This window comes from Barbus barbus (genome assembly GCF_936440315.1).
Source record: "Barbus barbus genome assembly, chromosome: 4".
In the NCBI taxonomy this organism is placed as follows: domain Eukaryota; kingdom Metazoa; phylum Chordata; class Actinopteri; order Cypriniformes; family Cyprinidae; genus Barbus; species Barbus barbus.
The window spans coordinates 34,213,970-34,227,888 of NC_136732.1; the positions used below are offsets into that span (position 1 = coordinate 34,213,970).

The 13,919-nt window shown below is 38.1% G+C and overlaps 2 protein-coding genes across 3 annotated transcripts in view; both read right to left on the reverse strand.

Annotated features, from left to right (window-relative positions):
* LOC306868757 (nucleolar transcription factor 1-like) overlaps nt 1-13,919 on the reverse strand; it is a 967,110-nt gene that overhangs the window by 316,795 nt on the left and 636,396 nt on the right. The gene's annotated exons all lie outside the window — the stretch shown is intronic.
* The window catches only part of LOC306868763 (speckle-type POZ protein), an 81,368-nt gene continuing 69,292 nt past the window's right edge, over nt 1,844-13,919 (reverse strand). The window contains exons 7-11 of one of the 2 annotated variants that reach the window (XM_079415102.1): nt 13,440-13,617; nt 9,961-10,016; nt 6,533-6,655; nt 6,040-6,182; nt 1,844-4,006 (exon numbers count right to left, since the gene is read on the reverse strand). In XM_079415102.1, coding sequence (XP_079271228.1) covers nt 3,862-4,006; nt 6,040-6,182; nt 6,533-6,655; nt 9,961-10,016; nt 13,440-13,617 — 645 coding nt within the window. In that variant the 3' untranslated portion in view covers nt 1,844-3,861. The remainder of the gene's footprint in view (nt 4,007-6,039; nt 6,183-6,532; nt 6,656-9,960; nt 10,017-13,439; nt 13,618-13,919) is intronic. The other variant, XM_079415103.1, reaches the window with a different exon arrangement.

Here is a 13,919-nt window from a genome sequence, read left to right on the forward strand (position 1 = left end):
GCACAACACCATCCATCCATCTTCCCCTCTCGCTCCGGCTTTCTCTGGGAGAGCGACAGCGATGCAGAGCTGTTCGTTCTGTTTGTAGAGTTGACCTGCTGCAACCCTCTATTCAATAAAAGAGAGAATGATGGAGAGAGAGAGAGAGAGAGAGAGAGATGGAGGACGGAGAAATTCATACAGGTTTGGAAAAATTTGAGGGTGAGCAAATTGGCCATTTGCGCTCTATCGATCAACAGATGTTGTATTGATCTCACAGTACAGCCACATAAATTGCACACTTGATTGCAAATTGGACGCATACAGACAGAGGTTTAAAAAAATTAAAGTAAATAAGTACAGACTTGCAAGTAAAAAAAAAAAAAGGAATTGTGACATTAAGTAACTGTGCTGGATGTCTCAGCAAAGTGGTTCATAACTGAATGGGTTCAGAAACCTTGAACAAGGTTCTCATAATGCCAGAACTGAACCATCAATACACAAACAAATGCTTCATTCCACACACTCAAGGACGACTCACACACACAGTTTTTATGAGCTTATACCTGCACGCATGGCAGCACACATCCTTATAAGCACACCCTTCGTGCCACACAAACATGAAGCTATACAAAAACAAACAAACACACAAGACACACATTCCACCCACAGGGGATTATACGGGCCACGCGTATCTAATATTCGTAAGAGCTTTTTCCCTGAGTCTTGTTAAACAGAGCAGAGAAAGTATTAGAATTTCAAGAGGCTTTGAAAAGAAAAAAACTCAATTAGAAGCATCTCAGCATGTACTTGTGAGGAGAGAAAAAAAAAAAATCATACACACGCAAAACACCAGCCAGTACCACCTTCTTTTCACATCTAATCCACTGGTTAGCTCATCAGACCTGTTATATGAAACAGCCTGCAGGTACGTTCTAGGAAACACTTCAGCCAAGCTTATTGCGATGAGTTTCCAACTGGTAAATCACAGACGAGCCGGTGACCCGAGTCCTATTAGCAGGAAGAAAAATGGGACTCTTAAAAATGGTTAAGCATGAGATTTGTTCCTGTTTTTGGTTAATATACAGTGGGGTCCAAAAGTCCACACTGAAAATCTGGAACTAAAAATCTTATTTAAAAGTTTTAGGATATTGAAAAATTTAAAACAAAGTAGCACAACAAAGACTGCATTGTATCTATTGTTAGGCACGTCGTTTTTCAGTTGTAATGAACCTTAACGGTCTTTTGGTCCCCACTGTACATGTTGTGTATTACAAAATGGGTAGTTAAGAGTGCCGGCATCTGATTGGTCAGGTCAACGTCAATTATGTCAAGAACTATAGGCCTGTTCACACCAAGGATGATAACAGTAACTCTAAATTTGTAATAATTGTTCTATGCAGTAAAGAAGTCACAGCTATAAAGATAACAACAAAAAGAAACCATATTGTTGGAATCATTTTCAGATTTTTTTTCCAGCTGATGAACGATAAAAACACTGACAGCCAATCAGAATCCACCCAACTTTAAAGAGCTTCTAAAGCACTAGAGACCATAAGAAACATGCCATCAATAAGTGTGGACAATATTATAGTTAATGTTATATTTATCTTTAAAGTTATCGTTTTTGGTGTGAATAAGCCTTATATCTTTAAACAGAAGGATGCCACATAATTAATACTGATATGCTAATAGTAGAACAGTATATAATATAGTACAGATAATGCTATGGTAAAAACAAACACACACACACACCTAAATAAATTAAATTAATCCTAATTTGGCCTACCAAATAGATTCCAACAAATGACATCTGTGAATATATGAAATGAATGCTATTTAGCTTTTTTTTTTTTTTTTTTTTAATTGTCTGATGTTTTGGCAGTCTGATCAAAATGAGTCAAGGAGGAAATGTTAAATCACAAGTGATATTACTTACGGCCCACTAGTCACACATGGAAATGGAAGGTCAAGTTGAGAGCACTGCATCGCAGGATACCGTTTTCCGCTCAGTGTATCCTGCTGTATGCTAAACACTTGGCTGCATAGTACATCATTGGAGTTATTAATAAATAAAGAACATGAAAATGACAAAGCACACATACAAGTAGTATGACATTCTGCAAAGAGACTGTCTGGAAGACTCATCTGTAAAACTGTATGTCAGGTTCATGAGCCTTTAAAGAATAGTTCACCCAGAAATGAAAATTCTGTAAATCACCAAACCTGCACGAGTTTTTTTCTTCTGCTAAGAACAAAATAAGATATGAAGAATGCTTGTAATCAAACAGTTGACAGTAGCCATCGACTTCCATAGTATTTTCTTTCATGCTATGGAAATCAATGGCTTCCATCAACTGCTTAGTTACCAACATTCTTCAAAATATCTTCTATGTTCAACAGCTGAAAAATTCATACAGGTTTGGAAGAATTTGAGGGTGAGCAAATGGCAAACTATTCCTTTAAGTTGTGCTTAGCATTTAATTAGTATTTATTATTATTATTTTATTAAATGTAATTCAGAAAGCCCTATTAGCCCTAAGATCCATCCACTATGCCGAATCATTTTCTGAGGGTAACAAAAAGTTGGTTACTTGTCTCCAAATTTTTGTGAGCATGAACAGAAATTATTTTGTGAGATTTGGTGCAGTTTTTTTTTTTTTTTATAAACAAGATTAAGCCGCATATGAAAATCTTTTTATGGAACCACAAACCTTGTATGCCGTCAGTCGGACAGGCTTTTATTAATTGATTTTAAAAAAGCCAATTCTCTATTTCAGCAAGAGCTCCAGATTTGTCAAATCCATGACTGTAACCAAATATAAAGAGAATGGAATCAGCAGAAAGCAGGATAACTGCTAAGATATGCCTGTAACAAACATGTGCTGGTTACAAAACAAAAATAAAAACAGACAGGTTTGTGTTTTTGGCATTGTTTTTTTTTTTCCATACAGAAAGCCTGGATTCAAATACACAAGTGCTACAAGGAGGAAAAATCCCAAATAAACATCACAAGAAAAAAGTTCCATAAGCATTTCCCCATTTTTACACTCCTCAGCGGATTCATCAATTTATTCGCCCTGTAAAATGAGACCACACCACTTTGTAAGTCCATCTGAGCTTCACCTCCATTTGGAAGCCAGGTTAGCTCGTGGGTCGCAAGTCAAAAGTTCATGGCAAATTCTATGTTTAAATTTCCCAAGAAACAGAGAACAGTTCTGGAAAAAGTTGTTTGTTGTCACACAGGATTGATAAAGTCACACAGGAATCTACTGAACGCTGATGTCATCATTATGAAGACACATGCTACCTATTGAAAAGTTCGCAACAATAACAGTTTGTCCTTGATTCCTTTTCAAAGAAAAATCCCTCCATCCACGACTAAAGGGGAATGTCTGTTGGCCGATTACACTGTTTTGAAGTAGGGATGAAGCGGAGATGGAGAACCGGTTCACACAGTGAAGGAGAGCACAGTGGAAAGAGTTACGTAAAAAGTCCAGTCTTAATCCATCTCAGGTTTAACTGCCCAACCAAAAGCTCAACCCCGATCCATCCGCCCACGCTCAAGAATCCACAGTCCACAGAAACTCTAGGATTGACTGGTGCAGAGATTGGCCACGTTATCGGACAGGGCTTAACCTGTGGCAGCCTAAACACTCCCCAACACTGAGAAACCCATCGGTAGGGCAGCAACAAAGAGGGTACTCTGCGCTGGAGGGGTCTGTCAGGAAAACGTGAAGGGAGGGGCAGGTCAAGAGCTGGTTTAGGCATCTAAAGGGACAGAGCTTGGGGGGGGTGTAAATCTAAAATAGCGCCCCCCCCTTGTAGGCAGTTGTGTGAGTGTGTGTAGGTGTGCGGGTCAGGTAACGGTAAGGAACGGTATTAAGACTGTTTGAGGCGTTTGCGAGGTGGGCCCAGGAAAGGGCACTGGGCGGAGGCCAGGGAGCGGTACGCCTCGGCTACCAGGTGAGGATGGGATGCCACCATTGACTTCCACCCTGAGGTCTCCATCACATCGGACGCATGGCTGAGAGGGAGAGAGAGAGAGAAAGAGAGAGACACATTGAGAACAATCCTCTTCGCTGAGCTCTGCACCCCGAGGGCACTCGCACTGCACTATCACGCACACCAACAAATGGCCTTTAACGACATTTACCCGGAGTGTGTTTGTGTGTGAGATGCTGACCTCCCCCTAACCCCACTATGCTGTTGCCCCCAAACACTTGGCATTAATTGCAGCACTTGCTCGCAGTGTCGACAGTGGGCTTTGCGGGCACATGCCCGTTCCACTTTCCCCAACGCAAAATGTCACTGCGCAGTCAACCATCCACACAGAACAGGTTACAAACACAGGCTTTCTAAAATAACTTTGAAGTAAACAAGAGGGGGGAAGCAAAAACAGCTTTTATATGTATGAAAAAGCCTTGTGTCAGTGGAAGAGAGCGAGAGAGAGAGAGAGAGAAACTAAAATTATCAAGCTTTCCAAGTTCATTTGAAAGTGCTTGCTAAAGATTTATCACTGCACTGGTATAATGCAGTATTTTTGGGACTCAAACCCCCATCTCTTGAAAGCGTACAGTCGCTCTAAAGATGCGCCGATATTTCAATTATGGTTGGTCCCTATAATCTGATAATTATTTTCATTATTATATAATTGTATATTAGTTTTGGCAGATAAGATATAAATTTCACACATTCTTTTATTTAGTCTAAATAATTTAAAAATAAGCACTGAAAACTAAAATCAATCATTTTAGGCCACATAATATTATAATGTACAGTATAAAAATACATTCATTTTGAGATATGCAAAAGATTCTATTTATTAAATTTGTGTTTTTAAATATGAACTGTAAGTGGGGTAGATGATTAAAATTAGGTCATTTTAAAGTGGAAACAAGCATGCACTATTAAATATTTAATATCAAAACCAACAAATTAGAAAAACTCTGAAATCTTTAAAAAATAGTTTATAGAAGTTTTCAGGCATTTTCGTTTCTGGTTTTGTCTCTCAATTTTTGAGAAGATGAACAACAACAATTATGCTTTATTTGGCACACTTAATTTTTTACAAACAAGATTAAGTACAGTATGAAATTTATTTATTAAAACCCTGTACGCTGTAAGTTGGACATGCTTTTATTTAAATTAAAAAGCTTGAGACTCATTTGTATGTGGAGCTGAAAAAAGATCGTACGAGCCATTCATTCTTGAATCTGACTACAATGGCCATGCTGTATGTTTGTTGCTGTGTTCAAAAAGCAAGGGCAACTCAATAGAAAACTTCTCTATTTTCATTGTATTGTTTTGACTATTCATTTCTGAGCAGTGGGGATGCTCCCGCTGGCAGTCATTGTCCTGTGATGGCTGGACAGAGTCTGGCGCTGTGGGAAAACTGCTGCACTCTGACACTAGACTCCTACGCGTGGCAATAAAACCATTTGAGAAAAGAAAGATGAGCACATAAACCAATAACATAAGCAGCAAACATGAATGCAAGAAAAGAAGGGCAGAGAGGACAAATCATTTTGGGAGGGGGTGCTGGTGTGCATGTTTATTTTCTGTGTTGCCCTTGTTATTGATCTCCCTCCGTCTCTGCTGTTGTTGTGGCGGTGGGTGTTTTTGTATAGAGATGGGGAGAGAGAGAGCTGAAATGAGATGGCCACAGTCCAGTTTCACACCAGCCAAGTTACTGCCATCCACAAAATGAACTTAGAATTACACCGTCCAATAAAGCTGCTGCTAAGAGAGACTGAACAAGCTAGTAAAATACAATAAAAAAAAGACAAAATAGAGCATGAAAGATAAGTGTGGAGAGAACAGAGATGGGGGCTGACAAAGTGGGGACAACAAGCGAAGGTAACGCAGAAAAGTGAAAGATTTATATATACATTTTGTTTCTATTCCCAGGCTGAAAGGATCTGGTTAATTATCACCAGCCTACATAAATTACACCCATCACAGATATCTAACAAATGACTATTTTATAAAAAAAAAAAAATTTAAATGATTTATATTATATATATTCAGAACTACTAGCCTGACAGGAGTAGCACTCACTAGTTGATGAAGTCGACAGCCTGCGTCTTGAGCTGGTCAGCACTGTGCAGGTCGGCCAAGATCAGAATCTCTGCTGCATTTTCCACAGACAGACTGGTGCACAAAGCATCTTCACACATCACCTTCAGCCGCTCCAGAGCATACTAAAGACAGAGAGATGCACTTCAATAAAATTGCATGTCTGTGAGCTTGTGTTGTCAACACAAAGCAGGTATTACATTGCTATTGGCATATATTGGCTCTGTTTTAATATGCGATTATTATTTTTGCTAACTGCTGAAGCTTACGACAAGTGATGCACATTCTGGTAATTTTTTGGTTGGTGTGTCTGCCAAGAAAATATTGTGATGTGAATGCATGATTGAGATGAAAAAAAGAAAGATGATGTCATTGTGACATTTAATAAACTTGTTTTTGTTCTCAGATGAGAAGAAGAAATGCTGTTTGGCATGCATTCAGCTAAATGTGGTGTTTGCGTGCGGCCATTACTCACCTTGTCAGCAGCAGCGAGCAGGTCATCAGCCATCTTGTCCAGGTTGGGTGCTTTGCCAGTGTAGATGAAGAACATCATCTCTTTAAAGACCTCAGCCTCCACGTCGTTTATCTCAACTCGGTTCTAGACAACAAATCACAGCAGAACCCTGTCAACCACACAGTCTCATAGAACATCAGGTCAGAAAACCCCCTAGACTCCTCAACCTCTACAGACTCTCAGACACATGTGTTAATCAGCAATGTTTTACCGAAAATGCACAGCCAAACTATAATTTGAACTTGATGGATAAACCTAAAGTATTATTATTATTATTAAAATAATATATAATAATTTTTGACATTGCAATTAAATAATAATTATTCCACAACAAATATTATTCCAAATAACTGTTACACAACAATTCGCGTGATGCAATTTATCATCATCAGAAGTGTCCGCGGACTTCCAATTTTGTTAGATGGCCTATTAGATGCTACTGTGCTTGTGTCGAACTCGTCCATGCGCACTCGTCTTTAAAAGCTATGCGCAGGAGACGGAACAGAACACAGAAGATGAAGTACCCAGACCTTTAGTTAGTCTTCTCCAGCTTCTCATTCTAACAAGCTAGAATTCATTCAACTCTCTGTCAGTGCACCACAGTCAACTGGCTGTGCTTTTGGAGGTTTAAAATGTGATGTAATTGGACCTGATGCAGTTCAGGCGGTTGAAAGTGTTGTAAAAGCATAAAGTGTAATTGTGTCGGAGTCTGGCCTTTCCTCTCGTGAGCTCCTGCGGTGTCCCTTGAGCACCCTATACCAAACTCTCACGAACACTGACCTCCACCGTATGAACGCATATGCGCACACAAAAGGACAGAGTCACTCAAAAAAGCAAATTAATATATAGCTCAGAAAGCCCCATTCCCTTTCTGCTCCTGCCCTGATCAAATGTTCTGGAATGAGCGCTGCCAGAGTTTCTCTCTTCTGCCCAAGGCTGCCGGAGCACAAGCTCTTTGTTGACTGTCGTGCTGGTAACAAAGGCTTTTCCGTCCCAGCCCGTCCATTACAGCTAAACCAATTAATGCAGCAACTGTTAGGAACTCCACCCCACCCACAGACACAGGAACACGGCAAGGTCAAATGAAAAAGTTCACTCAAAAGCAAACAAAACTATTTATTAAAGGCTACTACAGAAAATAAAAGTCTGTGCAGCCTAAAGGTGCGTTAACAGTCACAGGCTTTCTTCACACAAAGTTTTAACTCCATCCCCTGCAGATTTTGCTATGAACTGAGGCACTTTAAGAGAAATTTCAAAGTCTAAAATTTAAGAGGCTAAGTCACCATTCAATTCTATGACCAAATCTACAAAGGTACAGGTCGCCAAACATGAAAATTCACTCATTTTTTCCCACATATTATATTGATCAACAGCAACGTTAAACACGGCTCTTTTGAACTTTCTATTCAAAGAATGCTGAAAAATTTCCACAAAAGTGTTTAAGAAACAAGTGTTTTCAACATTAATACTTATCAGAAATGAGCACCAAATCAGCATATTAGACTGATTTCTGAATGTAATGACTGCATCACAGGAATAAACTACATTTGAAAATATATTCAATAAAAAAAAGTTTTTTTACATAATATTTCACAATATTACAGTTTTACACACTATTACAGTTTTTCAAATAAATTCAAACTTGACGAACACAAGAGAGTCTTTCAAAAAAATTTTTTTGGTCCATATAATGAACAAAGGGGTGCAATGTTATTTGGGTTCTCAGTGACTTTTATTGTATGGACAAAAATAGTTGAAATATCGTTCCACAGAATGGAATGACATAAGGGTGAATAAATAACTTTTTAAGTTAACTATTCTTTTGACATGTCTTCTGTGGATGCTTCACATGTGAGAAATACAGAGTTTGCCCAGTACCTAAACATCTCCCAGCAAAAAAAAATAAAAAATGAAAAAACAAAAAACATGGACATCAAAAGCACTCCCGTCCACATGAAGTTCCAGTGTGAAAAGTCACTGAAGTATCCAGAGAAGTTCATGAGCAGTTATTCAGGAGTCTTTTCTTTAGATGTAACGGGCAACTCATCTGTTTACGCTCTCTCTGATGAGGCATTTCCTCTCAATTCTCTTTAGATTTTCTCTATTGCAGCATCAAATCCATCAATATTCTACAGACATCGCAGCCAAATCACTGAGCCCCAGCCATCATCTAAAGCTGACACACACACACACACACACACACAGACACATGCATGCGGCCACATGCGCTTTCACACGTGCCTATGCACAAACTGAGCCCCAGATCCAATCATTCATCCATTAAGCACACACACACTTTCTCTCAACAAAACTCAGTCTCACACATTTGCATGGATCTTCACAAAGCTAATAAGCTTCACAACTAAAAGGAGCAACAGGAAATCTCACTGCTCCACAAATCCCAAACGCAAGCACATCCTGTCCCAAAAAACAGTGCATGATGAAACTCTGGGAAAGGGGGGGGGGGGGGGGGGGGGGGGGGGATACGACTCGAGGAGAGAGACAGAGGAATACTGGATCAGCAGATGGTGAAACATGGGAATATCACAGATGATAAGAGGAAGAACAGGAAGTGTGTTAGGGGAAGCGTAAGGTGCAATTAGTGTCACTTTAGTATTATTTATATACTACTGGAGTTCTTAATATTTTAATTAGCTTTCATTTTTAGATTTACAATGTGCTTTCAACAATTTTTTTCACTTTCAGATTAAATTTATTTTAATTTCAGTTAACCGCTAATTTTTTGTAGTTAACTCATTCAGCTCCTTTAAGAATTGGGTTCATTACTTGGATTACATTATAAAAATGAACGTCAAATTAAACTAATAAATGGCAAGAAACATTTCACTAAGTGTTGTTAAATATGACAGTCCTAAAAATAACAATGTCTTCATTCATCATTTAAATAGACATGTGCAGTCCTCCCGATTAACACAGGCGATCTTTAACGCCTCTATGAACAAACTCCACTGTTCTGATCTATATCAGACCTAACATGACTGCCATATTAAAAAGCCAAGCAAGAAAAACGGAAAATAGTGATTTATGATCAGCTATTGAGAACAAGCAGAAAGATGGTACAGTTGAGCAAATTCTATAAATGCAGATGTATAAGACCACACACACACAGCAGGACTGAAAATTAGGCGGCTGATGGGTAGGATGGACTTGAGTCCTACTGGGAGATAACTAATATACTTAGAAACTAATAAACACTGCAGAAATGAGACATCAGGAGAACACTTGCATAAAAACAACAAGCTGTGCATGAATACAAATGTGAGGGCCTCTCGGATTGTGACGGACTAAAAAGGACAGGCTTTTGAAGTATAATGAGACAAAATGTGAGATGGAAGGGAAGGAAAATAAAATTAAATAAACAGGCTCACCTTTTTACTCTCCTCCATCTCATGTTCAAACATAGCACTGAATACTGGGGAACGTGCTGTGAAAGTGAAAGAAAGTTTTTAATACACAACAACAACAAAAACCTATGGGCAAAAAAAATCTGGTAATAAATAGAGTGAAACAGCGACAGTTTGTTCAGCAGCCTTGGATCCAAGTATTTTTCCCATTCATGTTCTCAAGTTCGTGCCACAAACCAAATCAACAAGCTCTGAGATGAATCACAACATTACGAACTTTGATATGAAAACCTGAAAAAGAAAACTACAATACTGTCTACTCTTTTATATTAGGAAATGTGCTGCTTTCATGGACCTAGGCAAATGACGTAATCAGTTCAATATATTTGTACAGTGCTTGTTTTGTTAAATCATAAGAGGGATGGAGAACAAAGATTCTCAGGAAATGTTTCAGCCATCAACATCAAAAACAAAACATCTAATAGAGGTTCCTCAGACAATTTGTGCCTTGGTGCAATTGCCGATCCTTTTGGCTGATTAACCCAGGGGATGATGACGGCTCAGACCTTCCTCTCTCTGTTAAGTCTGGATATGGAGTCCAGGGCAACTTTAACATGTTTAAAGGAGTGTGTGAAGTCTGGCACATTCTCTCCCTCACACACACACACAGTCTAATCACAGCTCAGACACCAGTCGATCAGCTCAGTCTCCACGGCGATTAATGAGCACTACCAGGTACGGCCAGATAACGAGGAATCCCGCCTCACCATGAGCGACAGCGGGAGAGAGAGAAGCTGCTGCTGAAACCTGAGCAGGATACATCGCTAGGAAGGTATTCAAATGTTAACTAACATCATGTCTAAGATGTCTCTGTCTGTACAGTTTTTGAAGGAAGCACAGATGCTTCTGTCGCCGCCTATGATATCCCACAATCCCACGTGTGTGGGTCGCTAGTTCTGTGCCTGACAGAGCTCACTGTCGAGCTCACGTCTCACTGTCGAAAACAGTGAAATAGTTTATACATTTACATTTCCAACATATGATTCATTTTTAACAAGATATCAGCAGTGTAGTCATTAAATATTCACTTGGTTATCTCTCAAGCTCACATGAATTTGTTCTTAAAATATAAAACCAGACTCCTTATAAGGTGCCTTAGCTGTCTGCTAAGTGACTGACTGACTAATAAGACAGCGGTCTTCGGTTTTCAACACCACCACAGATAATTGGGACAGAGGGAGATTTGTTTAGTGACCAGACTTCAACAACTTCAAAAAAGTACAAATAAACTTGTCAGTGGATATTTATATGTGGATAGAGATAAAATATATATATTTTATCTCTATCCACATATAAATATCCACTGACAAGTTTATTTGTACTTTTTTGAAGTTGTTGAAGTCTGGTATATGTCTGGTATGAAGTCTTACCAGACATATTTATACGTGGATAGAGATAAAATATTATATATATATATTTTATCTCTATCCACATATAAATATCCACTGACAAGTTTATTTGTACTTTTTTGAAGTTGTTGAAGTCTGGTATATGTCTGGTATGAAGTCTTACCAGACATATTTATACGTGGATAGAGATAAAATATTATATATATATATTTTATCTCTATCCACATATAAATATCCACTGACAAGTTTATTTGTACTTTTTTGAAGTTGTTGAAGTCTGGTATAAGTCTGGTATGAAGTCTAAATAAATAATATATATATTATTTATTTGCAAATGTGAATATTGTGTAAAATAAGTGTTCATTTAAAACGACAGTTCACAATTTAAATTCGGTCAATTATTACTCACCCTCATGTTTTTCCAAAACTGTAAGACCTTCGTTCATCTTCGCAACACAAACTAAAGGGGTCATGAACTGAGAAACCAAAATTCCCTTGATCTTTTGACATAAGGAGTTCACTGTACTATAAAAACATCCTGTAAGTTTCAGAACTCAAAACTTTGCCATTAGTCTAAAAACAGCTTATATTGAAGGCAGTAGGTCAAAACGACAGCTTGTGGACTGTTCTACTCTATGATGTAATAGTGTGGATAAGCACCGCCTCCTGTCTGTTTAGCCCCACCAACCGAGTCATGCATGTATTGTAAACAACGAGACGCGAACACGCAGGTCTACACAGAAACCAAATGATAAAGATGGTCTGAAGACAAGGTGCTGTGCAGTGCCAAGTTTTGGAAAAACAGTCTTTGCATTGCCTTCCATCTGTTCCCAACGTTAGGAAAGAATGGATGAACTTTATTTTTAATGAAGATCCAGACCCCATCAGTAAGAACTTGGTCCTTTGTTCACTTGATTTTACTGCGGACTCGTTTACAAACAAGTCACAATTCAACGCGGGATTTTCAGAGAGATTGAAACTAAAAGATGATGCTGTGCCGTCTATACTGGATCTGATGTCGCAACACACAAGTGTGAGAGTTTTTATTACGTGATCACTATTGCTTTGTCTGTTATTACAGATCGTTTGATATGTATTGAGTTATTTACATTTTTAATGTAAATCACAGGATGTAGCCTGTCAAACAAACAACTATCAGCCAATCATAGCACTGGGTGTTTACAATCCGCCACGCCTATTCAAACAGAGCGTTCTGATAAGAGGGTCAAAAACAAGACAGAAAATAGCTTATTACTTTTAAATGATGATGTTTTTGATGTAAAAATCTTGTTAACATTATACGCAGACCTTAGAGAACAGTACAAAATAAAACAACGGCAGTTCTTGACCCCTTTAAGATATTTTTGATGAAATTCGAGAGCTTTCTGACCCTGCATAGACAGCAATCCAACTGAAATGTTCCCAGTCCCAGACACATAGTAAGGACGATGTTAAGCAGCACCTCATGCATGCATCGTGCTACTCTTCATGAATGGTGGCGGACAGTGATGTGGAGGAGAGGAGTTCTTGAATAAAATTCATTATTTTTGTTTCATTTGCAGCATTGCAAAATATCGGCTGAACCACTGATGCCACACTGACTATTTTAACAACATCCTCACTATGTTTCTGGGTCTTGAACGTGTCAGTAACATTGCTGTCTATATTCAGGGTCAGAAAGCTCTCGGATTTCATCAAAAATATCTTAATTTGTGTTCTGAGGATGAATAAAGGTCTTACTGGTTTGGAACGACATGAGTAACAAACAATTAAATCTTTTAAATAAATTAAAATAATGCTGAAATAAATGGGAAAAAAACAACAACAACAACAACACCACTTATTTCAGGTAGTTGCTAAGACGAGATTTTATTTTTAAATTCTACAATTACTAAATAAAAAAAAATACTAAAAAATAAAAATAACGCTAAATATAAATACTAAAAAGAAAAAGGAAAAAAAAAATTACAAAAGCTCAAAAATTGACATTACTCATCTGTAAAAACCATCTGCAAAAATTATTTCAGTTTGAAAAGTCTTAGCATATGTGAATCTCTGAAAAAAGTTAATGTAAGTGTGTGTTTCCCACATTACCTGCCAGTATGGCTTTGTGTGCCTGGAACTCCTGCCCGGCGACACACAGCGAGCAGTCCGTGAATCTGGAATGTTCCCAGAGTCCACCCAGTTCATCTGCCAGCCGGCAGTCAGGAACCTTCACCATGTTCATGGTGTTCTGACCAGAGATGTTCACAGAGTCCTGCACCACACTCACCTAAACGCACAAAAACAAAATGCAAAACCAAATCAGTGCTGGGCATTAAAAATGTGTGAAATATTGTGTAAAAATAAAATAAAATAAAATATTAAATAAAAAAAAATAGATGTGCACATTTTCGTTGTTATATTATTATTAGATTACATATGGATTTTCTCAGCCATTAGCCACCATGCTTAAAAAAAAAAAAAAAACAAAAAAAAAACTATTTTAAAAGACACCAGATTCATGTGTGCTGGGGTTAACTGTTAAGTTTATTTTAAAGACACATTTAAGGACATCCATATGTCAGCCAATAT